The following is a 25,091-nucleotide window of genomic DNA, read 5'->3' on the forward strand; positions in this document are numbered from 1 at the left end:
GACCTTCCCATGGCCTTGCTCTGGCTTCACATCCCTCTTCCAAACATAGAAATACCTGGATGAAGTATTTAGAATAGACATCACCACACCTTCCTCCACTGTTGTCTAGGCCTCTTTCATGTGGGGGAAGGGATTACAACACAGAGGGAAGTGATATTATTATTCTAGCTACTGCTAAGTCAGAGGGGGTGAAGCTTATAGCAGAAAGAAAGATTATGAAAATCAGAACACATCAAGTCCAAAGGAATACACCAAACTGTGTGGCCTCCAGCTGGTTTGGGTTACTCCATCTACTAGTCTACCAGTTGGTTATGGTAGATAGCTTTTCTGATCGGTTGGTGCCACTGCTCAAACCAGGAGGCACGTATTTTGAATATACCCTTGGTTGTGTCATGGTTTCTGTATCTTTTATGTGAAAGGAGCCTTAGAAAAGGTGCACTTGTTCAGACAGACTTGTACACACAAGTAGACACTCAGATATTGTTCATACATATTTGCTAATTGTTCTACTGATGAACTCATAACAACAACCAGAGTTTCTTTGCCTACAATGTAGGTTGCTAATAACTCCACATTCTGGTTAATCCTGAGAGTTTCCCAGCTTCCCTTCATATGAGATTTACTGAAGTCACCTAGGAAGTAGTCCATTTGCAGAACTGTGAAATAATACTTTATAAGGATTCAAATTATGCTTTCAGGTCAAGTTCCCCATCTCTCCCAGAAAAGTGCACTGAAATCTCACCCTCCCCTCTAAATTTGTCAATTTCCTCTGGGGCTTAAATACAATTTTTTTTTTCTTAACTATTATTACTTTTAGCAATGTTCTCAAAAAATACTTGAAATATAGAAAACAGCTTAGCTCTGTGTTTACCTGGACTAAAGGGGTACATATCCCTCTCCAAGAAGTGTTAAGCCCAGGAAGAGAGATGACAGGATCTCAGAAAGCAGGAGTGAGCCAGACCCCAGCTCAGAGGAGGAAATGTGGTGTTTATGGGACCAACTTGCACATGCAAACATGAGCAAACCAAAGCAATGTAACAAAGGATCCTCAACCTCTGGATTTCTCCAATGTTTAAAGTTGTTATAAACATCCATGGCTAAGTTTGGAACAGGTTTGTCTATAAACATGCATTTATCGATTTAATAGAACCACAAGGGTAACTTAACCAAAACTTACCTAAGAAACATCAATTTTCATCCCTCCAATTGGAGCCCAATCTTCAAGCTCCTCTCTCTCTCTCTCTCTCTCTCATTAGGGGACACCAGATGAGGGGGTTAGGGCACTCTGTGCTGTCTCTGCAACTTTTAAGTGAATCTGAAATTACTGCAAAATAAAAAATTTAATTTTCAACAAGAACAAAAGTTTATGAATTTAGAGTGCAAACAGAACCTTCTTTATAAACTATCCCTCTTATATCTCTGCTGAGAGGTGTGCGGTGTTTGGGAGCCCTGGGTGCAGGCCATGCAGTCCGGGGTGCGGGTAGCAGAAAGTGTGCGTCTGGGCGCGGCAGGAGCCCAGGCTCCTCCCCGGAGCCACGGGGACGCCGGACTTTGCCCCGGGCGCGCCCTTCCGGGCGGAGCTGGTCTGTCTGAACCCCAGCAGCTCCTAAGGCCACAACCTCCCCCCCCTCCCAGGCCACCCAGCGGGAGATCCCAGGGGAGGAGCAGCTCCGAACCCGCGCGCCCTCAGCGCCCTCCAAGGTAGGCGATCTGCGGCCCCCAGCGCGCGCCGGGTCACCCCCAGGTGGGCGGGCATCCAGGCGCTCTTGAAGCCGGTCCCACCAGCGCAGCTCAGTTAACCAGGGACAGACCTGTCCCTGTTAGGGGCCCTTGGGAGGAGAGTGTACCTCCAGGTAAAGCGGTCTTCTGTGCCGGATTCCCTAGGCCAGAAGTGTCTGCTCCTCCCAGAAGAGAGATGAGCTTCCCCAGACTTCCTATCCCCCAAGCTCCGCTCCCCCTCCCCCTAGAGCAAAAATAAGTCCTCCTTAGCCAGGTGAAAGCCCAGGATTTCGGTTGCCAGAGGACTCCGAGGTTTCTGTTGTCAGGGCCAAGGAGAAAGACCTCCGGAAAACTTGCTGGTACCTGTGAAACCCCAGGTAGGGGCTCTGGCAGGTCACTGCTCCCGCAATTAAGAGCCCAGACGAATGAATGAATGAAGGTGGTTGACTTGCCCTTCATTCATTCCTCCTGGACCCTGTAGCTGCAGGTGTGCTGTGGTGGGATGGCAGAGCTGGAAGTTCCGGAGCCCTGCAGTTGTGCAAGGCGCAGTGTTACCCTCCCGAAAGGCCGGTACAGACCGAGCAAGGCTGGTGTTTAGATGAGATGATGATATGGCTGTGGTTTTCAGCCTCTTCGTAATGAAAAGAGGAAAAAACACACACACAAACTCACTCTCTCTCTCTCTCTCTCTCTCTCTCTCTCTCTCTCTCTCACACACACACACACACACACACACACACACACACACACACACAGGGCTGGGCAAAAGTAGATCTACTGTGCCATCGTGACATTCTTTTTGAGTAAATAAAGCTGTTGTCATAAGCTGCATGTCTTTTTCCAGAGGAACAACTATTAACCCACTTTTGCCCATAAAAGAGTATATTTGCCTGTAAATATACTATATAGAATGGAAGACACAATTAGCCCTAAATGTAGCTGAAACTGTGCCAGTTCACCGTTACACTATATTGTTTTATTTTAGGAATTCAAACCTCCTTTATTTCTTGGCATAGGTAGACTAGGTGAAGCAGAGAATTTCGGAGGGGAATTACTGTTTTCTGCATTTGCAAGAGGGGGGGGGAAAGATAGTCTGTCCTTTTGATTTTACCTAACGCTATTAAATATTCAGCTCTGCAGAAGTCTGGTTTACCAGAAATCTGATCTGAGCTGGAGTCTCAGGTACCAGGACAGACACAATTGGTGCTATTGTTTCCTGTAGCGCCCCCCCCCCCCCCCCCCCCCACACACACACACACTCCTGGACAGTGAAGTCGCTGACACAGAGGAATGCCCTCCCTGGGGCCCCTGGGTTTATAGGAAGAATGTACACAGTTTCCACTTCCTGGGCCCCAGGCAAACTTCCTAAGAAGGAGCCTTTCTTTGTGATTTGCTAAATGACTTCAACCTGTTCTAACTACAAAGAGGCTTTCGGAATAAACAGTCACTATTTCGGTTGTATTATTTATTCGCCTTGACGGCCCATGAATCAACACAAGCATGTTATGGGTTACAATGTGCTGGACATCGAGTGGGCTTCACCTGAGTTCCGGCCAAAGATGAAAAGTACGCTAGGGTTTGGCTAAATCTGAAAAGTGAAGTGTATGCTTATTTGTCTGGGATAAGGACAGGAAAAATAAATAAATAAATAAATATATATATATATATATAATTATATATATATAATTGAAGATTTTAGAGGGAATTTAAAAGTCTTTAGAAGTAGTTGTTTCAAATCTTTTGAACTGAGATAGTTACATCAAAATCACATGACCATGTATTCACTGAAAAAAGTTCATGATGGCAAAAGGTTACTATCAATCTAATTACATGTTTAATTGAACTTACCTTTTACAAGCATGAAAATTGACCTGCGTTTGGAAAACAAGATCCTGTGTGTGTTTCCATTCAATTTTAGAAAATACTTGGTGTGTCTGGGTTTTCGGCTTATTAATGCATCCATCGAACCAATACTTCCTGAGTGTCCCTCCTGTAGAAAACCACGTTCTGTGTTGGAGCCTCAAGGGGACCCAGCCCTGTGTAAATAGTGCACATTCCTGTCCTTTTGGAATTGGCGCAACATTGGAATCCTCCAGGACACTGAGACCATAGACTAGGAACCACATCAATGATCATCAGATTTGACAGTGATTTAAACCAGCTTAGTTTCAAACCACATATTGTCTTACACTGACGTAAATAATTTGTAAAGGAACTTGTGTGTTATTCGGGTCAGTGGTTTTCTCTTCTTTCTTTCTTTTTATATATTTCAAGGTTTTATTTAAGGGCAATGATCCAGGATGGATTTAGATTTTGAAAGCAGCCACATCCACGGACTGCACATAGTCCTCACAAGCAGTGATCCACTCCTCCAGCGTGACTATTCCCAACTTTATCGTCTTCCGTCACACACTATTATTCGAAGTTTTTAAACTTCCATGTCCTATTGGAACTAGTATAGAAGAGCCCCAGGCCAAGCTGTCTGCGTGAATGCTCCTGACACGATCCTCTAATTTTGCCATTTCCATCTCATCATTCCCCGGTTTCATCTCCAATAAGATGGAAGACTTGACCACAAGTGCAGGTTTTTTGGCTTTCTTTGACTCCTGCTGCCCAACATGTTCTTCCCTTAGCCTATTCTCTTCTTCACTTTCCTCCTCCTCCTCATCAGATCCAAAGAGATCAATGTCATCATCATCTTTAGTATCTGTAGCTCCACTCCCTGTGGTGTCTTCCACATCAGCAGGGCCATGCTCGTCCAAAGCTACCTTCGCTCCAGGCAGGCTGGCCTTGTCGCCTTGTCCTCTTTGTAGGACTTGATGTGATTATACCAACGTGGGGGATGAAACACTTCGGCAGGTGGTAGGCCGGCGATGGCTTCGAATACTGCCACGTCTGCTTGTGACGGCACAGAGCCCTCGATGGATCTGGCTCTTGTCTGCAGGTAGTTGTTGAGCACCTGGAGACCAATGAGCCTATACAGATCTCCAAACCCCATGGTGTTGGCTAATTCAGGAGTTGGGCAGCTGCAGAGGAAAGGGATGCACAGGCAATCAGTGCCAAGCAATAAGGGGAGTGGGAAGGAATGCTTTCTCTTTTGCTTAGATTGGGGAAGGACTTAAGAATCAGGTATTCTGGGTTTAATATTGAAAGGTGAACGTGGAGGATGGTGCATGCAGGAAGGCTAAATAGCCATCTCAGACGGTGATCAAAGAAAATTGAATTTATTTAGGGAAAGGGAATGGGGAGTGGGATATCCAAAGGGAAGGGCTGGCTGCCCAGCACCGACATTGAGTCAATGATGGCAGCCAAAATTCACTTGAGACAGTAAACAAGGAAGGGCATAGACAAGGCAACAGGAGAGTGTAGGCTGGGCTGCTCTGGTTCACTGGGAAGCCAGAGAAAAGGGGGCGTTAGAGACAGTTCAGGGGTAAGCCTGGGATGAGCTGCCCATTGTTCCCTTGGTTGCCAGTCTCATGTGCTCCCTTAGAGGCTGGAGGATATGTGCCAGTGGGAAATGGCAAGGGTGTGCTTCTTGGAGGGAGAACACGCATTGGGTCGTTTGCCTTGCATGTGGAGGTCTTAGAGGAGGTCTCAAGGAGGGTTTTAATGGAATAGTCATCAGCATTCCAGGCGTGCTCTTCTAGGATCCTGGTCTCTACTGATTGGTTGGTGCCAGGGCTGAGTGGGGGAATGGAGGGTGGGGAAAGTGAGGGGGTGATGTGTGGGTGGGGAGGCCATTAGTCAGTGTAGCTGGTCCTGAGGTAGCCACAGTGCCATTTGTTTGGTTTTGCTGACTTTCCGGACCTGGAGCGGAAATACAACTGAGGCCTAAATGTTATCATTAGGGAAGAAAAGGTCACATGACCAGTGATATGCTAAGGGAGGATAGGTTACCCTGGGGGCAAGGTTCTTGTTTTCCCAGTGTGCCTCTAGCTAGGCATTCCTTTCTGCCCAACAGAGTTTTTGTACCTGCCCATCATCCTGGAGGTCTGTCTAATAAATATTATGAAATATTGAGATATTAAACCTAAAATAGCTAACTATTAATTTTATATAAATTTCATAAGAACTAAACTTTTAGTATTTGATGTCAATAATTTAGGAGGAAGAAATGAATGAAAAACTTCAAATTGAGAAAATTCTATGCATCAAATTATATTTTCCTGTATATTATGACAGCAATTATATTTCCTCCCAGAGGTAAAGAGTAACTTTATTCAAATCATTCTTGCCTCTCCTCTTTTTTCCCCTCCTCTTAAAAACAAAACAAAAAAAAAAAAACAGCTTTATTAGAGGTATAACTTATATACTGAAAAGTATATTCAAGTGTATAACTCAATGATTTTTAGTAAATTTACAGAATTGTACAACCATCACCACAATCCGGCTTTAGAACATTTTTATTATCTCAAAAAGACCCCACATGGCTGTCTGCTTCACTGACCCTCAGCCCCAGCAGTCACTAAAATGAAAAGTCTTTTTACATTGGACTTTTCTGTACACTTTATACAAATGGAATCATACAATATTTGGTCATCAGCATCTGTTTTTTTCCACCTAAAATAATGTTTTTGAGGTTCATTCAGGTCATAGAACATTTCAGTGTGTTTTTATTGCTTATATTCATTCTGCTGTATGGTTGTGACTCATTTCTGCAATTACATTTAGGTAGTAAGGCAGACATGTTGGTCTAAGCTTCTGTGGTAGCATAATTTGAAAATAACTGAGGGGAGCCACATTTATGAAAAAATATATTCCTGGTATGAATTGCTGATCTTTCCAGAATGTGACATAACTGATCTTTCTGTGATACTCCCATGAAAATTGTGAATAGTAAACCTCATGCTGATAGAAAGAAGCCCAAGAAAATGTTTTTAAAATGTTCCTTTTGATCTTTGAGAAACACAGAGAGAAAAATATTGATCAGTTTCCTCCTATACACCACCAAGAATGAACCTCAACCTGAGCTTGTGCCCTGACCAGGAATCAATCACACTCAACCAACTGAACCTTGCCAGTTAGGGCTATTCAGTCATTTAGGTTGAACTTGGAAGATGTTTAACTCTTGACATTAATATTTGCAAAGAAGATACATCTCCTTTGCTACGTTTCATCCCAAATGTATGCACTTAAAGTAAGAGAATTTTGATGATCCTTAGACCTAACAGTGACAATTGAATTACTCTTCGAAATATAAGCACTTCTTGGTAACACATTTCAGTGGTACACTTAACATAAAGCATGAATCATCCATACCCTTTAGCCAATAATTAGGAGGGAGAGTATCTAGAATTAAAAGCTTTTAGTTTTAGTATTCTGTTGTTTCTATGACTGCTAAAGACTTAAACTGATATATCTGTTCTTTTATTTACAAAACCAGGCACTTGTTTGAACTCTTTCTAGTTAGATCAGAGAAAATCCAAAACAGAAGAAATGCCACTCCTTTTTTTCCTGTGTGTGGTTTTTAAATTATTTTTTTAGGAGCTAGACAGAAATTGTAAATGACCCAGATTCCTGTGAGGTGGTGCTGTTTTCCTGTATGTTTCCTATAGAACAGAGCAAATAAGAACCTCCTAACATTGCATAGGCATTGACCTTGGGATGCCTCTCTTAGCAATGGGGAATCCTGAACAGCAGTCAGTCACAGCTGTTTTCTCATACACCCATTCATCCTGCTCTGTGCCAACTACTGAGGAGCAAATTCATTTTAGGAGGTTACACTTGACAGTTTATGCTTACAGATCTTCTTAAGGCGATTTCTTTAGGTAAGGAGAAACCCTTCCATGAAGAGTTGGCAGAATCTGTGACACTAAAGAGAAGACAGTTGCATATGTCTTTGAATGTGTGTTAGGGCTGAAATTGCAAGTTCCTAATTAGGGTGTGGGGGAGAAGTCACTAACATAACTTGAAGATCTACTGTATTGACAACTTAGAATGCAAAGGATTCTATCTTTAAACTTCTAAAATTTGCAAACAAGAGACTCTAGGTTAAATAGTACAGTTTTCCAAAACTGGCTGTGCTTCCTTGGAGCTCAGTTTTTTGGGATGAAATATCAAAACAACTTGCTGAAACTCCTGGTTTGGAATACTACTCTTTTGATGATCTATGTGTAGGTGAATTTATCAGTCTCTGTTGATAACAGTTTTTTGTGTGTGTGTGTGTGTGTGTGTGTGTGTTTTTGTTTTTGTTTTTTGTTTTTAATACTTGGTCAGGGTTTAAACATTTCCAAGACAGATGCATTTTTGTAGCCATACACTGCCAATTTCATTTCAAATGTCTCCTAAGGGTCACGTACCAATCGCAAGAATCTGTCTTCGTCCTTTTCACTTTCATAGACTTTGAAATTGGCATGAGCACGCTTCTCTAGAGGAAGGTTCCATCAGCATAGAGCTGTAAGCATCTTCTCATTATTTTGATGAGCTCACTGGTCATAAAACTTTGTTGACATGATCCCATATAAGAAACTTGGTTTTACTAGAACAGAAGCTACTTCTCACCCTTGTATTTTTCTGTTACCACCTGGATTTTGGTGGTATGCTGCCCTCAGATCAGTCTGACATCTTCCTAGAGCAGTATGGTGGGTGGAGCCTGCCAAGCACAGGGTCCTTGCTGCTTCAGGCAGTGGCCAGTCTGAGCAGACTCTAGTCATTGGCCGGAGAGTCTACATACAAATGGGCAACTGCAAAGTATGATAACATGCTATGCCTCTAGAAAATGATTAGAAAAGTGATGGATAGATGAGACAAGGAGTTCTAGTTTCATGAATTAGATTTAAATCTTGTTGCAAATATTCTTACATAGTTTTTCTATATTACCTCTTCCTTTTCCAGTTTAGTAAATAATAATTATAATTGACTTTCTTAAGATGTTTAATTTCCTTTGTTTCTACCATCATATTGAATGTCAGGTTTTACTGACTATTCTTATAGCAGCAATAATTCTATTATCAGCAGCCCTGTTACCTGCTTTTTAACGATCCTGATTCCACCGCTGGTTTGTTTGTTTTTTGCTATATTTACTTTTTTGGGGGTGAATAATTTGAATGGAGAAAAGAAAATCAAGCTAATTGTGGCTTCCAGTTAGTTCTGATAAAGTCAGTGAAATCCTTGGATTCTGAAATCTGAATTGTATTTTGCTTTTTTTAGGGTACTATTGGATTATTATTTTTTAAACAAAAGTACATACATTCACCCTTTTTCAATGTCGAGTTCTGTAGTTTTTGACAAATGGTTCCAGTCATTGAACCACCATCACCATGAGGACATAGAACAGTTATATCACCCACCTTCCTGTCTCCCCTCACCCCCCAAATAAATACCCTGGCTCTCCTTTGTAGCCAGCTTCTCCCTCACTTCTGTCCCCAGGTAATCACTGATCTGTTTGCTGTCTCCAAAGAATTTTCTAGAATGTTATATAAATGAAACTAAAGGATTATGTATCCTTTTGTATTTGGCCATCTTTAGTCAGCATAATGAATTTGAGATTCATCCATATTGTTGGCCATAACAGTAGTTTATTATTTTATATTGATGAGTAGGATTCACCTGTTGATGAATATTTGATTTTTTTTCTAGTGTTTGGCAATCATAAACATTGTGTTTTATGGGACATAAACTTTCATGTCAGTTGGTAAATACCTAGGAATGGGATTGCTGGGTTGTACAGTGTGTGCTTAACTTCATAGGAAGCTACCCAGGGTTGTTCAATGTGATGGCACATTTTTCATTCCCACCAGCAACAGACAGGAGTTTCAGCTTCATGTCCTCACCCACACTTGGTATTGTCTGTTTTTCCCCCTCACTGGGTAATTTTTAAAACTAAGTAAATTACACTGAAGCGAAAGTATTCCAGGCTGAGTTTAGAAAGTTATCACTATTTTATATATTACTGAGTTTTCTACTCAAAGTATTTTTTAAAGCCACAAGAGAAATTTTCCAAAAGGACACTTTCCTTGTAAATATGGTACAAATGACTGAGATAGATGGCAATGACATCTGTTTCTTTTTGTATTTTTTTTCAGTGACAAATCATAAGTGGCTTTTGAAATGATTGTTAATGGAAAAGCCCAAAGCAGGAGGAATAATTTGGCTGATGGGAGAGCAATTGAGTGGGGTCAACTGAGTGTGTCCTTGACACTGTCAAGTGATGTCCTTTTAACCAATGTCCACAATAAGCTGTGAATTTAAGTATTTCTCAACTGCGTATTATGGGTCAGATACTTCAGTGAGCACTTTTTATGTGTTACCTTGTTTAATCCTCATGTAACTCCAAGGGGAAGTCAGCATTGTCATCTGACATTTTCCGTTGAGGCCTAGGGGGTTTAAAAGGGTTCCCAAGGCCACCCAGCCAGTGGGGAAGGAGGACAAAGCCTTATGGGCAGCACCTCACCCAGAGCCCCTGTTTTTAAACCATGAATCCGTACTCCTTCTGTTTGTGGGGTAAATCTATGGGGACAGCACTGTCTGCTCGGGTTCCTGAAGGACACACCTAGGAGCTCACATCGGGAGCTACTAGACTGTTACTTAGTGACTTGCTTTGGAAAACTCTGATTGCTAAACTAGTTTGGGCTCAAGAAACTGGGCCTAGAAATCTATTCAGAATTCAACAGGAGGCAAAGTGGTAAGCTGGAAAGAACCAGCGGATTCATAGGTTGTGATTCATGACCATTATGAAGTATCAGTATTTACTTGGTTGTGTTGAGCCTCATTTCCTCATCTGTGAAATGGAACTAGTAACACCAACCTCTCAGAGTATTTGTGAGGATTGTTAAAGGTAGTATACCCTAGCCTTCATGTGATGGACATGCAATAGACCCTGGGCCCTGCTCCCCACCTCTCCAAATAGGAAGGGATCCAGTGGTTCCCTGTCCTTCTTTGCAGTTTAGTTGCCATATGGGCACTAGGTGAAATCTTCAGCTGCTTTCCAAAATTCTAAATGGACAGATCATTTCATTACAAAGAAACCTGGATTGGTTATCAATCTGTCTGGGTTCAGGTAATGAGGTCATTTTATGACCTTAGAAAACTTAAATCATTTGTCTGTGACTTGGTTGAATTATACATACATATACAGGGAGAGAGATAGAGATATATGGATAATAACTATAGATAGTGTATTCTTATGATTAATTTTGAGAGCATATGGAAAATGATTTCTTGGTAAATGACACAGTACTTTGTCAAGAATCTATATTTGTAGATTGTTTTTCTACCAACATCTTAATCCTCCTCCCTGCCCCCAAACTAATCTGCTTTTATTTCATATGTAGGAGCTTTGTATAGCACTGGCTATGATATAAATGTATGTGTATGTACAAATGAGTAGCATTTGCAAATGAATACAATTAGTTGTACTTTAAAAAACTTACATTATTACTTGAAAACTTACTATTTCGACTTAGTGTTAACATACATGTCTTTTGATATACTGTGCTTCACTTTCCAGGTACATTGCACATTCACCTGAGATTTAGCTAGCTGACACTGGATGTCACCATTGTGCTATGGAATGTGGATGCAGAACAGGTATGCTCTTTAAGACTCAGGAGATTGTCTCTTCAAGAGTTTGGAAATATGTGAGCTTCCCTCCCCCCTCATATAACCTGATTATGCGTATAGCATTTGTATGGTATTGCTCTTTTAGTTTTTAATAACTAAGCTCTATATAATAATGGTCAAGAATGAGGAAACAATAGTTAATATTGTTAGCTCAGAACTGAGAAACTGGAAACTCAGAACCTGTGTCCAAACCAACCAGGGCTCCTGGTTGTAAGCCTAAGTAATTGACTCTGGCTAACTTAAGCAGAAATGGAATTTACTGGAAGAATGTGGAATAGCATCCAGCACTGATGGAGAAACTTGCAAAGATCAGACTTTAGCAAGAGCAGAATAAAGTCCTTCTAGCATTGCCACTGGTCACTAGATACTTCCACTGGCCTTCCTGCCAGGGCACAAGGCACCACCCTGTGCCAGCCTTCTTCCCTTCCCAGAATAATAATGGGATTTTCATTGACTCCAGCTTCCACATTTCTGTTGGCCAATCCCTTACTAGCATTTCCAGGTGACAGTCCTCCGTGGGCTGGGTCTAGGTGTTGTGCCTGTGCTCCAGCCCCAAGGAGGGAGGAAGAACAGGTAAGGCACCTTTTCCTGCAAAGACTCTGTCCAGATGCTGATTCCATATATCTGGGAAGGCGGGTCAAGTACTGAACAATCCAAACATGCCGACCATCCACCATGGAGCTTTTCAATCAGCACTCATGGAACTGAGTTGAGAAGACCACTTACTCACCTGGACTTCATGGCCCCTTCTCTTGTCTGACCTGGAGTTAGCTGCACTTGCCTTGGCTTTGTTCTACTCTGCTTTTCTTTGAGCCCTGAGGAACCCTTATCAGCCAGGAGGACACCTGTTTTAAGTGGCTGTGGTGACAGCTCCTTATGCACATTGGAAGTCTTAAATTTCAGGCTATTAAAAAAAAATCTCTGCTACATTAAAAATAAAAAAGAAAACATGGTAGGCTACACCGTGTTCCTTGTTCTTAGAACACTAAGCAAACTCCAGCCTCTTGTTCTTGCTCCTCCCCCAACAACCTGGAGTTCTCTTCTCCCTGATGGCCACAGGGCTTCACCTCTCTTACCCAAGGCTTTTGCTTAAATGCCTCCCCTTCCCACCCAGTGCCTCCTTTTATTCCCTTCCCTGCTCTGCTTTTCTTCATGACACTTGTTATCACCTCCCATTATTTTCTCTGCATACTACTGTTTTGTACTTTTAGAATCTCTGGCTCACCTCTGTGTCCACAGCTCTTATCACAGCTTTATTTAATAAACACTTCATATATGAATGACTGGATTTAGGGCTAAGTAGGGGAAAGAAACACCTTTGTTAGAATCTCTATTATATAAACAGTGTCTGTGTTAATGTCCTAGGGCTGCTATGATAAAGCCACAAACTGGGGCTTAAACATAGTCATTTCTGTCTCACAATTCTGGAGGCTGGAAGTCCCAGGCCCTGTTGGTGGGACAGGTTCTTTCTAAGGGCTTTGAGGGAGAATCTGTTCTGTGATTCTCACATTCCAGCTTCTGGTGGTTCTCTGGCAATCTGGGGCACTCTTTGGCTTGTAGGCGCACCGCCTTGATTGCTGACTTCCACTTCTCCACAAAGTGCATGTCCGTGTCCACACTTCCCTCTTTATGAACACACCAGTCATATGGGATTAGGGGTCCACCCTGCCCAAGTATGAGTTCATCTTAACGAACTACATCTACAGTGACGCTGTTTTCAAATAAGGTTACACCCTGAGGTACTGAGGGCTGGGCCTTCAACATGTGAATGAGAAAGGGGACATAGTTCAACCCATAACACTGACTTACATGTGTTGATTGTATAATGAGTAACCCATTCTCCTGTAATTAAACAGAGAAATGGGTTTAGTCACTTTAGTCTGGGTGACCAGTGATGTGTTGCTTTATCACAATTCACACTAATGTGTATGAATTGCTTTGTAACCTGTAAACTGTTCATTAGATGTCAGCATAATCAGTTGGGATATTGATGGATTATTGATGCTTTCTCAAGAAAGAACCAATACAATGGGTTTGCTGCTCTTTAGATTCCCCCAGAGTTTCTCTTATAGCCCAGCTCAATCTCAGACTGTTTAAAATATTACCTGGTTCTTCTCTGCCACTGGTGGTTTTATATTTTATTTACTCATTTGATAAACATGTATGAATCATTTATTATGTGCTAGGCACTGTTATAAGTGCTTAAAAATAAATGTTAACTCAAATAATTCCATTACAGTTTATTTGTACTCTTAATTATTCATGTTATTAATATTACCTGAATGTTACTAATAAGGAAACAGAGGCACAGAGAGGTTAAGAAACTTGCTCAAGGTCACACCTCTGCTGAGTGACAGGGGCAGGCCATGAAGCTAGATAGTCTAGATCCAAAACTTTTCTTTGTAGAAAGCTCTTTCTTCACAGAAAAGTCTCACGGAAAAAAAATCAGTGTGAGACGGAACAAAGCAGAGCTTCTTTGGTTCAAATGAGAAGCCAAAGCCCAGTCTGCTCAGCACCTCCTGGTCCTCTGAGAGTCCTTTCTGCACCGCTTTGATCTAGGAAATAACACCTCTTGGAGGGATGCCACTTGTAAGCTGCCTTCAATCCACTCTAGCAGAAAACAAATAAAATTCGTTTCTCACTTTAATTAACTGATTGTGTTTTATGTTGAAATTTTTATCTGCCTAATCTACTTCTGGCAGAAATAAAATGCTAAGATGGATTTTCCCCAGGAAGCTAATGCCATATGGCAATTTGGACTTTGTGAGCTTAAGTTCCCCTTGGGTTTCTTTATACAAATCAAGGGCTGTGGTTGAAAAAGTTTTCTGAGCCAAACAGATAAATGGAATTTGATTTTATATGAGTAGAGTTGGGTATAAACCTTGCAACCAGCTGCTTATCTTCTGTGGTCATCAATAATATAAAATAATAGGAGCAGCAATATCGGCAGTTACTCTCCATTGACTGCCTTCTACCCTGTTTCCCTGAAAATAAGACAGTGTCTTATATTAATTTTTGCTCCCAAAGATGCACTAGGTCTTATTTTCAGGGGATGTCTTATTTTTCCATGAAGAAGAATACGGTACACATTTATTGTTAAATGAAAATAAAGGAAATTTATTTATTACCTGTATACGGTACGGTAGTACGGTAGTTGTCAACACAAACCAGACAAACTGTGAATCCTACAGTATCAAGAATTTACTCATTTATTCAATGACAATCATGTCATCATCTTCTGGAACATCATCATAACAATCCAATTCCTGAATTTCCTGGTGAATTTCTTGTGACTCCATTTCTTTCAGAATCAGTGGACCAAATCTCTCATTTTAGTCTAAGGAGGCCTTATTTTCAGGGGGATGCCTTATATTTCACTCAGAAGGAAACCTGTAAGTAGGTCTTATTTTCAGGGAAACACGGTACTAACAGGGATTTAAAAAAAACAAAAACAAAAAAACGTCGTTTTTACAATTCGAGGCGTTTCCACCCCTATTTTACAGATATGTAAATTGAGCCTGGGATTTCTTGGCACTTCTTGAAGATAACCCAACAGTGAGTGGAGAAAACAGTGATTAAGGAGCTGCAAACCTAGATATTAAGAATAAATGATACAAAAGAAAACATATTTTGAATATAAAACATGAGGCCCATCGTGGTTTTCGAATTATGGAAGACTGAGAGAAATCAGTGAAATCCATTCTTAAGAGTGATTATTTCCTATGATGACACACCTACTATCATTTGTTAATATTTGTTAATATTTATAATGCATAACATAGTAAAAAAAAAAAAAAAAAAAAAAGGTAAATCCCTCAAATGGGACTATAGATCAAGGGGCAATGAACTGGAGAACCAAAAGCAACTCAGACCAAATCCATGTTTCGCTTGCCTCTGTTTTCCCACTGGTTTTGCTCCCACTCCTCGCCACATCCTAACCTAGGATTTTTCTGTAAAGGAGCAGATTAAACAGTGTTTGTCGCATATTTTCTCTGTCACAGCTACTCAACTCTGCGGTGTGTAGTGCTAAAGCAGTGTAGACAATATGTAAATGAATGGCTCTGATTACAGAAAAGCTTTAAGAACACTAAGTTGGAACATCATATAATTCTCATGTGCCATAAAATGTTATTCTTTTTTTTTTTTCTTTATGGTTGAAATTTGAAAACCATTCTTAGTCTATAGGCTGCCCAGAAAGACAGGAAGTCAGCTCAGGCTCATTGGCCTGGTTTGCTGACCACCACTCTGGCCTGCCCACTCCACTTCCGGTTTCCAAACACATTGTGTGGGTTTGTTTGTTTGTTTTTCTTTCTCTTTAATTTTTATTGAATTTATTGGTTAACAAAATTATATAGTTTCAGATGCACTGTTCTATAATACATCACCTGTATGTTGTGTTGTCAAAGTCAATGTCTCCTGTCACCATTTATGCCCTCTTTATCCTCTCCTCCCTCCCCACTCCCCACCCCCATTCCTTATGGTAATCACCACACTGTTGTTGATGAGCTTTTTTATTTATTTTATTTATTTTTTAAAATATATTTTATTGATTTTTTTTACAGAGAGGAAGGGAAAGAGATAGAGAGCTATTGTAGAAACATCGATGAGAGAGAGAGAGAGACATCAACCAACTGCCTCCTGCAACTCCCTACTGGGGATGTGCCTGCAACCAAGGCACATGCCCTTGACCAGAATCGCAGGCCAATGCTCTATCCACTGAAAGCAAAACCGATTTTGGCTTTATTTGTTTTTGTTTTGTTTGTTTTGTTTTGTTTAGTCCCTTCCCTTTTTTTTCACCCAGCCCCCAAGCCACGCCCCTCTAACAGCTGTCAGTCTGTTCTCTGTACGGATGAGTCTGTTTATATTCTGTGAGCTTATTTTGTACTCTGAGCATTTTGATGTTGTTTTGGACTGGGAACTTAATCCCAGAAGAGACTTAAGAGGACCCAGTAACAGAAGTACTTCCACTCAGATTCTGTAACTGCAGAGTTGCAGCTGCCAACTCAACTGCAGTCTAAACAAATAGAAGTCAGCGTGGCTGTCTAAGAAGATTTAGAATAAAATGGAAAATTCTTGGCATACTCCGTCAATTTCATCGAAGATTAAAGGATAAATGCAAAACTCTGCATTATCCCCAAAGACTATCCAGCTGTAAACTGATGCTAATAAATATGAAAATTTTTTCTGTGTTAACTGCATAGGCTATTGCTAAACTTTAAATAATTGTGTTTGTTGTGTTTTTTTTTCTCACTAGGGAAGCCAGCCTTAATGTGATGGAAACACCCTTGAACTTGGTATCTAGAAAACAGAAGTTTGAGTTTGCACTCTGTTAGTTTTACTGTGATCTCAGGTAAGTTAACATCACCTGTGAGAGTCTTTGCTTCCTTATTGGGAAAATGAGATAAATAATCCTACCTCACAGGACTTTTTATTTTATTCTTTAGTTTGTTATGGTTTATTATGAAAATTTCCCACAGACACCAAGTAGGTAGAGGAGTATAATGAACCCCATCTGCCCAGCTTTGACAATACCTTGCATTTTACCAAAACTTTTTTCATCTTTGCCCACCCCACTTTTTTCTCTGTATTAGAATATTTTAAAGCAATTCCAAATATATTACTCACTGCAAATACTTCAGAATGTATGACTAACAGATAAGATTAAAAAATATATTATTGATATCAAAAAGGAAGGGAAAGGGAGAGAGATAGAAACATCAATGATGAGAGAAAATCATTGATGGACTGGCTTCCTGCATGCCCCCTCCTTGGGATCAAGCCTGCAACCCCGTCATGTGGACCAACCAGGAATCGAACTGTGACCTCCTGGTTCATAGGTCAATGCTCATTTGTTGAACCACACCAGCTGGACAAGATTTTCAGTTAAAAAATGTCATAAATTCATTATCACACCTAGCAAAACTACAGTGAGTCTTTAACATCATCTATTATCCAGTCAGTATTACAATTTTCCCAATTGCCTCAAAAATGTCTTTATATAGCTGGTTTATTTGAATCAGGAGACAAAGACTATTTATATATTACATTTGGTCATATGTCTCTTAAGATTCTTAATTTATAGCACTTTCTCTTTGCCTCATCTTTCTTTATATAATTTATCTGTGGTAGGAACTAGTTTGTTCAGTAATATTTCACATAATCTGGATTTGGCTGATGGCAACCTTTACCCTTGTAGAGTCATTAAACCAGTGGTTCCCAACCTTTTTTTGGCCCTGTCTCACCTAAGCATCCCTAAAATCCTGGTGCCCACCCGGTGACATAGAATTCTTACTATTCAAAAAGTGGACTCGTATTAACATGGAGGAAGCCTAAATGGCCATTAACTTGGTAATAGGTACTGAGGAAGAAAACACTAAGAAATTGTTAATAATAATAATAATAATAATAATATGAAATAATATGAAAAAATAGCAAATAACATTTCAAAACATAATAGAGAATTGAAATGCATAAATATGTCACAATATATATTTACTAGGGGCCCAGTGCATGAATTCATGCACTTGAAAAAAATTGTGGGCTGCGAGGCTGTGGTGGGCACAGGAGTGGGTCTCAGCCCATCCTCCAAGCCCTTGCCTGGCCCCTCCCACTTAGGCCCTCCCCATTCCCCCATCTCCTGTCTTCCCACAGCCCCGCTCCTGTCACCACCACTCCCACACACTGACAGTGCCTGCTCACACTCACTGACAATTGGGGCTGGCACCAGCAGTGGGTGCAAACAGGGCTGATGCCAGCAGTGGGTGTGAGAGGTGGCTGCCAACCTCAACCACCCCTCAGAAACAGGGGGAGATGGAGAAACCCTGAGAGGCACTGGGGACCAGCAGCCACTGCTTGCACCCGCTGATGGTGCCTTGCGATCACTGCTGGTGCTGGGTTCCAGCAGCGGGTGCAAGCAGGGCCAGCGCCAGTAACAGATGCAAGTACCCAGTGCAACTGTGGCACACGGGAGCAAAGAATTTTTAGTAACCACCAGAGGCTCGCCCCCCAATGACAACAATTGATGCCCGCCTTGGTCTGGTGCCCCTATTCCAGCTGATATCTGCCATGTTCTGCATGCTGCCAATGCCCTTACCTAATAAACTGGATTAGATTCTGCCTGCTGCCAATGCCCACTATGTTTCATGTGAACCCCTGGTGGTCAGCACATGTCATAATGACTTATTGTTCAGTTGTTCTACTGTTCAGTCTATTTGCATATTAGAGTTATATAGGACTAGAGGACCGGTGCACAAAATTCGTGCACAAGGGTGGGGTGTCCCTCAGCCCAGCCTGTACTCTCTCCAATCTGGGACCCCCAGAGGGATGTCCAATTGCCCATTTAGGCTCAAACCTGGTGGAATCGAGCCTAAATGGGCAGTCAGACATCCCTCTCACAATCCAGGACTGCTGGCTCCCAACTGCTTGCCTGCCTGCCTTCCTGATTGCCCCAAACTGCTTCTTCCTGCCAGCCTGATCACCCCCTAACCACTCTCATGCCAGCCTGTTTGCCCCCAACTTCCCTCCTTTGCCAGCCTGGTCACCCCTAACTGCCCTCCCCTGCAGGGTTGATCATCCCCAACTTCCCTCCCTTGCAGGCCTGGTCCTCCCAACTGCCCTCCCCTGGTGGTCAGCACATGTCATAATGACTTATTGTTCAGTTATTCTACAGTTCAGTCTATTTGCATATTAGACTGCTGGCCATCTTGTGGTGGCCATCTTGTGTTCACATGGGGGAAGGATCTTGATCTTGTGTGTTGAAGTGATGGTCAATCTGCATATTATTCTTTCATTAGATAGGATAGAGGCCTGGTGCATGGGTGGGAGCCAGCTGGTTTCCCTGAAAAGTGTCTCAGATAAGGGTGCAGGTTCCCTTGGGGTGTGGGGCAGCCTGAGCGAGAAGCCTGTGGTGGTTTGTAGGCCAGCTATGCCCCCTGGTGACCCAAGCAGAGGCCCTGGTATCTGGAATTTACTTACCTTCTACAATTAAAACTTTGTAGCCTGGAGCAGAGCCAAGCCTTCTGCTTGCTCCATGATGCCGCCATATTTATTTAGATTTGTTTACCTTCTACAATTGAAACTTTGTACCCTTGAGTGGAAGCTTAGGCCAACTAGGGCAGGCGGAAAGCTTTACTTCTTTCATTGCCTAGGAAACCGAAGCCTCCCTCCTGCTTTCTGTGGCTGCAGCCATCTTGATTGGGGTTAATTTGCATACTTGCTCTGATTGGCTGTGGGTGTGGCTGGTGAGTGTAGCGAAGGTATGGTCAATTTGCATATTACTCCTTTATTAGATAAGATATATTGTATATGATGCTTCTAGAACCATAAGAAATGTAAAAAAATTCACTAAAAATAACTCATCTTCAAATTACCATCCTTAAAAATTAAATTGTTCCCTGTGGGGGGTGTGCACCACATAGAGAACTACTGCATTAAGCACTTTCCCCTTGTTCAGATATTTACTGCTATTAGATATAGAAGCTTGATTAGATTCAGGCTCACTTTAAAAAAATCATATTTCATAGGTGATGCTTCCTATTTGTGATTGTACCACATCTAGAGGACAAAATGTCTTTATTCACAACTATAAACCTACATTTGCCACACTCTGTATATAAGTGATATATGTATATATACATATTATAGTTATACTAGAGGCCTGATGCATGAAAATTCATGCACTGAAGAGGGGATCCCTCAGCCCAGCCTGCCCCCTCTCACAGTTCGGGAGCCCTCAGGGGTGGGAGGTGACCCAGTGATCAAGGAAAGGTGACACCCCCATCACACCTCTGCTGCTGCCACTGCCAGTAGTGCAAGCCTCAACCAGCCCTGGTTACCTGAGCCATCCAAGGCTTGCCTGTACCTCGGACCAGCCCTGCGTGACTGGGGGGCTGAGGGGACTGGGGACTCCAGACGTAGGCATACCAGTGGGGCTGAGGGGACTAGGCACTGCCATCTTGTGGCTGTGGGTACTGCCATCTTTGATGGCAGGTCAGTCAATTAGCATATTCCCTCCTTATTGGCTGTGGGTACCACCATCTTTGCGACAGTGTGAGGGTCAATTAGTATATTCTTCCTTTATTAGATAGGATTATTTTATTGCCACAGCTATTTATTAAGCACTTACAATGTGCTAGAATATAAAGATGAAGAAGCCACAGTATCTACAGTCTAATATGATGTGGATTAAAAAGAAAAATGTCACATATTTTCTTCTCAGATAATCTTTAAGTTTCTAATCAAGGATTGTTTCAGCTAGCGTTGTTTTAATATTAAGTAAGTTCCTGGATTTATGGGTATATATATATACATATCAATAAGTTATAACATTTTCTACTATACAGTATTTAATTATAGTGACAGCACAGTTTACCCACCATATAATGATATCACCAAATGAGTTATTCTAACTGATTTATGTGTTCCTAAAGCCAGAATTCACCATGACAACAGTAACAGTGACCACAGAGGTTCCCTCAAGGGGTAAGAGAGAAGACAATCCTGCCTCGTATGAGTCCACCTCTGCTCACATTATTGAAGAAACCGAATATGTAAAAATGGTATGTGGGTACCAGACATCATGTTAGCATGATATTATTATTATTATTATTTTTACAATAAAGTAATACAGATTAGTGGGCTTTGTTTCTCCTTCCTGAGAATGGATAAGAACAAACCTAGTTTGGCAAAGGACAATCTTGATAATTGGAGTTTGAACAGCTGTTTAGTATCCCCTTGAGGCTATGAGCCCTCTGTTTTCATACTTGGAGTAAAATAGAATGAACCAGGGGGTTTGGAACATCTACCAGCACTTAATTTGTCCCATAGTATTCACCACTGCAGTCCCTACTAGGTATTTTTCTTTTCAGTTGTTTAAGGAATGTTGGTACCACATTCCCTAGGAGATGTTTACATTTTCTGCTGACTTCCTCTCTCTCCTTACCTTGTTCCTTCTCACTGCTCAGGGTTGCTATCTGCCAACAACTACATGTTGGCATGTTCCTTCATGAAAACTGTGAACTCTTGTAAGATTCAAATGATAATGGGTAACAAAACTTACATTCATAGGAACTGTTTCTTAGAACAGATGGAAAAATGTGGACATAGAGAGTTTGTAAGATTGATATCTATTAATTCATCTTTGAGTGTCTTGCAATTCCATAGGTCACCAGGCCAGGGGGCTTATACTTCATGCATAAATTTGTATCATCTCCATTTAGTAATTATTCTCTACTAATTACTAAATAGCAATTATTCTCTAGTAATTACTAGGTAGTAATTATTTTATAGTAATTACTAAATAGTCATTATTTTGTAGTGATTACTAAATAGTAATTGTTTTACACTAATTACTTAATAGTAAATTAGTACTAAATTACTATATAGAAAAGCAGAACTAAGTAGAATTATATACTAATTACTAAGTAGTAATTATTTTGTCGTATAGTATTCATTCAGATTGTATTTTAGATTTGACAGAGAATTATAAGGATCAAGTGCTTCATTTTCTGCAATCTAAACAATATTAGCCTTAATGCAAGTTAGATTGATGGTAGTTATTTAAATCTGACATCAGTATATATGTATTATTGTCTAGATAAATCAGGTACACTGCTACTGGTATATAGAAAAAAAAAGTATTGGACATTAAATGCCTTTAAAACAAAAGAAAATATTTTTATTTCCTAGATTCGAGCTACTCTGGAAAAGATCCGTAATCAAATGTTTAAAGATGAAACTGGACATAGCGATACAAAGCACAAACTAGACGCAAAGGTAATGAATTTATCAAAATGCACTACCTTTATTTCTTCAGTAAATAAGCATAAAACCAAATAGAAATTATTCTTTGATGCTTTGAATGATGAATGTTAAATATTTTATCACTATCTAAAGATGTTAATGGACATATGCATTAAATATTTAACCACAGATAGCATTAAGATCATATTGGAATGACCAGGCCTTATCTGAATATTTTAAACTGGGCTTATTTATCTACAGTATATGGGAAGTTGTCAGCCCACCCAGGACACATGGCAGCAACATTTCTCAATGCCAGACAGAAGCACAAGCTTTTAGGTTTACCTGGGCCTCAACAATGGCCATGCAGTTGAAGCCATTAGGCTGAGTGACTAGACAACTGATAACTTTAAAAGACCCAACTCCCCTGTGATATTCTTAAGGTTGAGCAATCTTCCCTTAGCCTTGTTTGGATTATTCCACGTTAAATGTCATCTGAACCAAATGCACGTCGTCAGCATCAATATCATCCTCTATGTTGTCTGGTCATGGAGAATACCAAAGATGGGTGCAAAGATGAACATAGTCTCCTGTATCATCCTCAGCTCCCAAACTAACACAACTAGCTTCAATTGTTTTCTTAAACTAAGTGTTCTGAAACTGAAGGGGAAAAAAAGTTAAGTTTATGAATGATGGAAACAATAAAAAATTCAGTTTTGGTTCTGTTGAATTGCCATTACCTCCAAGTGAAAGTTTCTAGTGAGTGGGCTGGATATCTGTTTCTGGAGTGAAGGGTAGAGGTCTGGGATAGAAGGTCCAGGCTACAGGGTAGAGATTTGAGGGAGTAACGATAATGCTTAAACTCCTGAAAGTGGAAGAGATCACCAAGCATGTGAGTGTGGATAGAAATGAGAGAAAAATCTAAGATCTAAGTCCTGAGATTTTCAATGTTAGATCCTAGGAAAAAGAGGAAGAATCATCACAGGAGACTGAGAAAAGAGACTAGTGAATTAGTGAATTAGGAGGAAAAACAACAGAAATGGAGTCACTAAATACAAGAAAAAGTGTCTCAGAAAGAGGAGTTGGACTACTGTGTCAAATGGTGTCCATGGGCCAAGTAAATTGAGGACTGAACATTGACCATTGGCTATAACATTGGGGATGCTTTGAGGACCTTAATAGTTTCTTACAAATGGAGATGAATTGGTTTGCCAGTGTCTCTGCTCAGCCAGCCATCTCAAACCACAGGTTAGCAGACAAATGAAGCATCAAAATATCAACCTCCTCCCTTTGGTATCTGGGTAATGTCACAGAAGATATTTAACTATAACAATCTAGGACTCTGTTGTTACAGAACTAAAATTTGTATGCCCAATGCTTTGAAATGCCAAAACTCAAAACATCAGAGCTCAAAGTAAGAAGTTTACTGACCAAGAAGGCACCAACTGAGAAGATGGAAATAGTACCCCAAGTCCATCTTCAAAGTATACAGAGCTCAGGCTTCTTTTATGTCAAGAGAAGGGGGAATTGGAGTGGCAAGAGGTGCTTGATGACCACAGATATTTGGGCAAACAGTAGGGGTCCAAGAAAGATTGTGAGACTTCTTTGTTCTTAGTCTGTTCACTCTAGTTGATGTGATTCAGGGTCACAAGGTTCCTGCAAATCTTTGGGAAACAATCATTTTTGTTTATACTTCCCCTTACCTTCCTGGAAGAGGCCACTCCTAGTCAGGGCTCTTTTTTTAAAAAACTCAGGCTGCAAGCAGAACTCCTCTAATGATTAGGATGTCGATCTGAAGGAGCTATTAACCTGAAGGCCATGAGGGAACAAAGTGGACTTGAATAAGATGGAGTCAAAGAGGCCAAGTATTTCACTCTAAAATGCTCCTCTCAGAGTGCGGTCTGCATTCCCAGCAGCAGCAGAGAGCTCGTTAGAAGTGTGGCATCTAGAGCTCTACCCAGGACCTCCTGAATCCCGGAATCGGAATCTGCATTTAACCAGATCTATCACCAAGTGACTCGTATGCACATTAAAGTTTGAGAGGCACTGATCTATGATCTTTGAGGTTAACTACCACTGACAGTAATTACCTTCCATAAGAGTTTTCCCGTCAAATATTCTCTAATAAATTAAAAAGGAAAACAATGCCTATTCTATATATGAGAATATTCATGAGGGTCTGAAGTACACAAAACAAAACCATGGCAGAATCAATTATTTATGTAGTCCATCTATCGTACGAAAGAGGATATAGGTTTTGTTGTTAAGCAAGCTGGGATTCTAATCCTGGGCTGAGCAGTTATTTTGGATCTAACCTTGGGCTTATTAAAATCTCTAATCTTCATCTGTGTAATGGACATTATACCTTCTAGCGTTCTGAGTATTCAGACAAAGGAGTGTGTATAAAACAGCTAAAAGATTATCTGACACATAATAGATGCTGAATGGATAAAAGTTGTTATAATTATAGGATCTATTAGTATATAATATTATATATTGCAACTATTAGGTTTGATTGTATTAGTTTGTAATGCAATGTAAGTAACCAAACTGCATTTGTCTGTAACTTCAATTTTTTTAAAAAAAAATCTGACCTTGTAGATATTATATTTCCTTAAAAGGACTTAATGGTATATTTAAAACTGTGGAGACTATAAAAGACAGAAAACATGTACTCCACCTCCTTTAAATACAAGAATCTATTCAAATGTGAGCAAATATGGAGGAGGCCAGCTGCTTCATCTAGAAACCTCTACTGGTCTTTGAGCTCAGAAGATTTAATTGTGCCGGCCTGACTCTCCCCTGATATACGTGATAGGGAGTGATCGTTGTTGTTTTTGAAGCTTGTAGAGGAAAGGGAAGGCCGGGTCTGTGATTATCACGTTTGTTCGTTGCAGTGCTGTCGAAACACTCAGAATGCCTCTGTCTCTGAAACGCACCCCTCATGCTGCAGTCTGGATCTGCTCATGGAAAGGATGAAGGGCAAAGATTTACAGCTCTTAAAAATGAACAAAGAGAATGAAGTATTGAAAATCAAGGTATGCCCACAAGGAGAACTTTCTAGGGTATTT

The 25,091-nt window shown here is 40.8% G+C and overlaps 1 protein-coding gene and 1 pseudogene across 4 annotated transcripts in view; one reads left to right on the plus strand and one right to left on the minus strand.

Annotated features, from left to right (window-relative positions):
* The first annotated feature begins 1,555 nt into the window (after nucleotides 1-1,555).
* Nucleotides 1,556-25,091, plus strand: part of CCDC68 (coiled-coil domain containing 68) — a 45,758-nt gene continuing 22,222 nt past the window's right edge. Inside the window, exons 1-6 of one of the 4 annotated variants that reach the window (XM_036417889.2) lie at nucleotides 1,556-1,701; nucleotides 11,168-11,247; nucleotides 16,535-16,630; nucleotides 20,709-20,837; nucleotides 21,967-22,053; nucleotides 24,918-25,058. In XM_036417889.2, coding sequence (XP_036273782.1) covers nucleotides 20,721-20,837; nucleotides 21,967-22,053; nucleotides 24,918-25,058 — 345 coding nt within the window. In that variant the 5' untranslated portion in view covers nucleotides 1,556-1,701; nucleotides 11,168-11,247; nucleotides 16,535-16,630; nucleotides 20,709-20,720. The remainder of the gene's footprint in view (nucleotides 1,702-11,167; nucleotides 11,248-16,534; nucleotides 16,631-20,708; nucleotides 20,838-21,966; nucleotides 22,054-24,917; nucleotides 25,059-25,091) is intronic. The other 3 variants (XM_036417890.2, XM_036417891.2, XM_036417892.2) reach the window with 3 other exon arrangements.
* LOC118707507 lies at nucleotides 3,987-4,732 on the minus strand (annotated as a pseudogene).

This window comes from Pipistrellus kuhlii, unplaced genomic scaffold (assembly GCF_014108245.1).
Source record: "Pipistrellus kuhlii isolate mPipKuh1 unplaced genomic scaffold, mPipKuh1.p scaffold_m20_p_6, whole genome shotgun sequence".
Taxonomy (NCBI): domain Eukaryota; kingdom Metazoa; phylum Chordata; class Mammalia; order Chiroptera; family Vespertilionidae; genus Pipistrellus; species Pipistrellus kuhlii.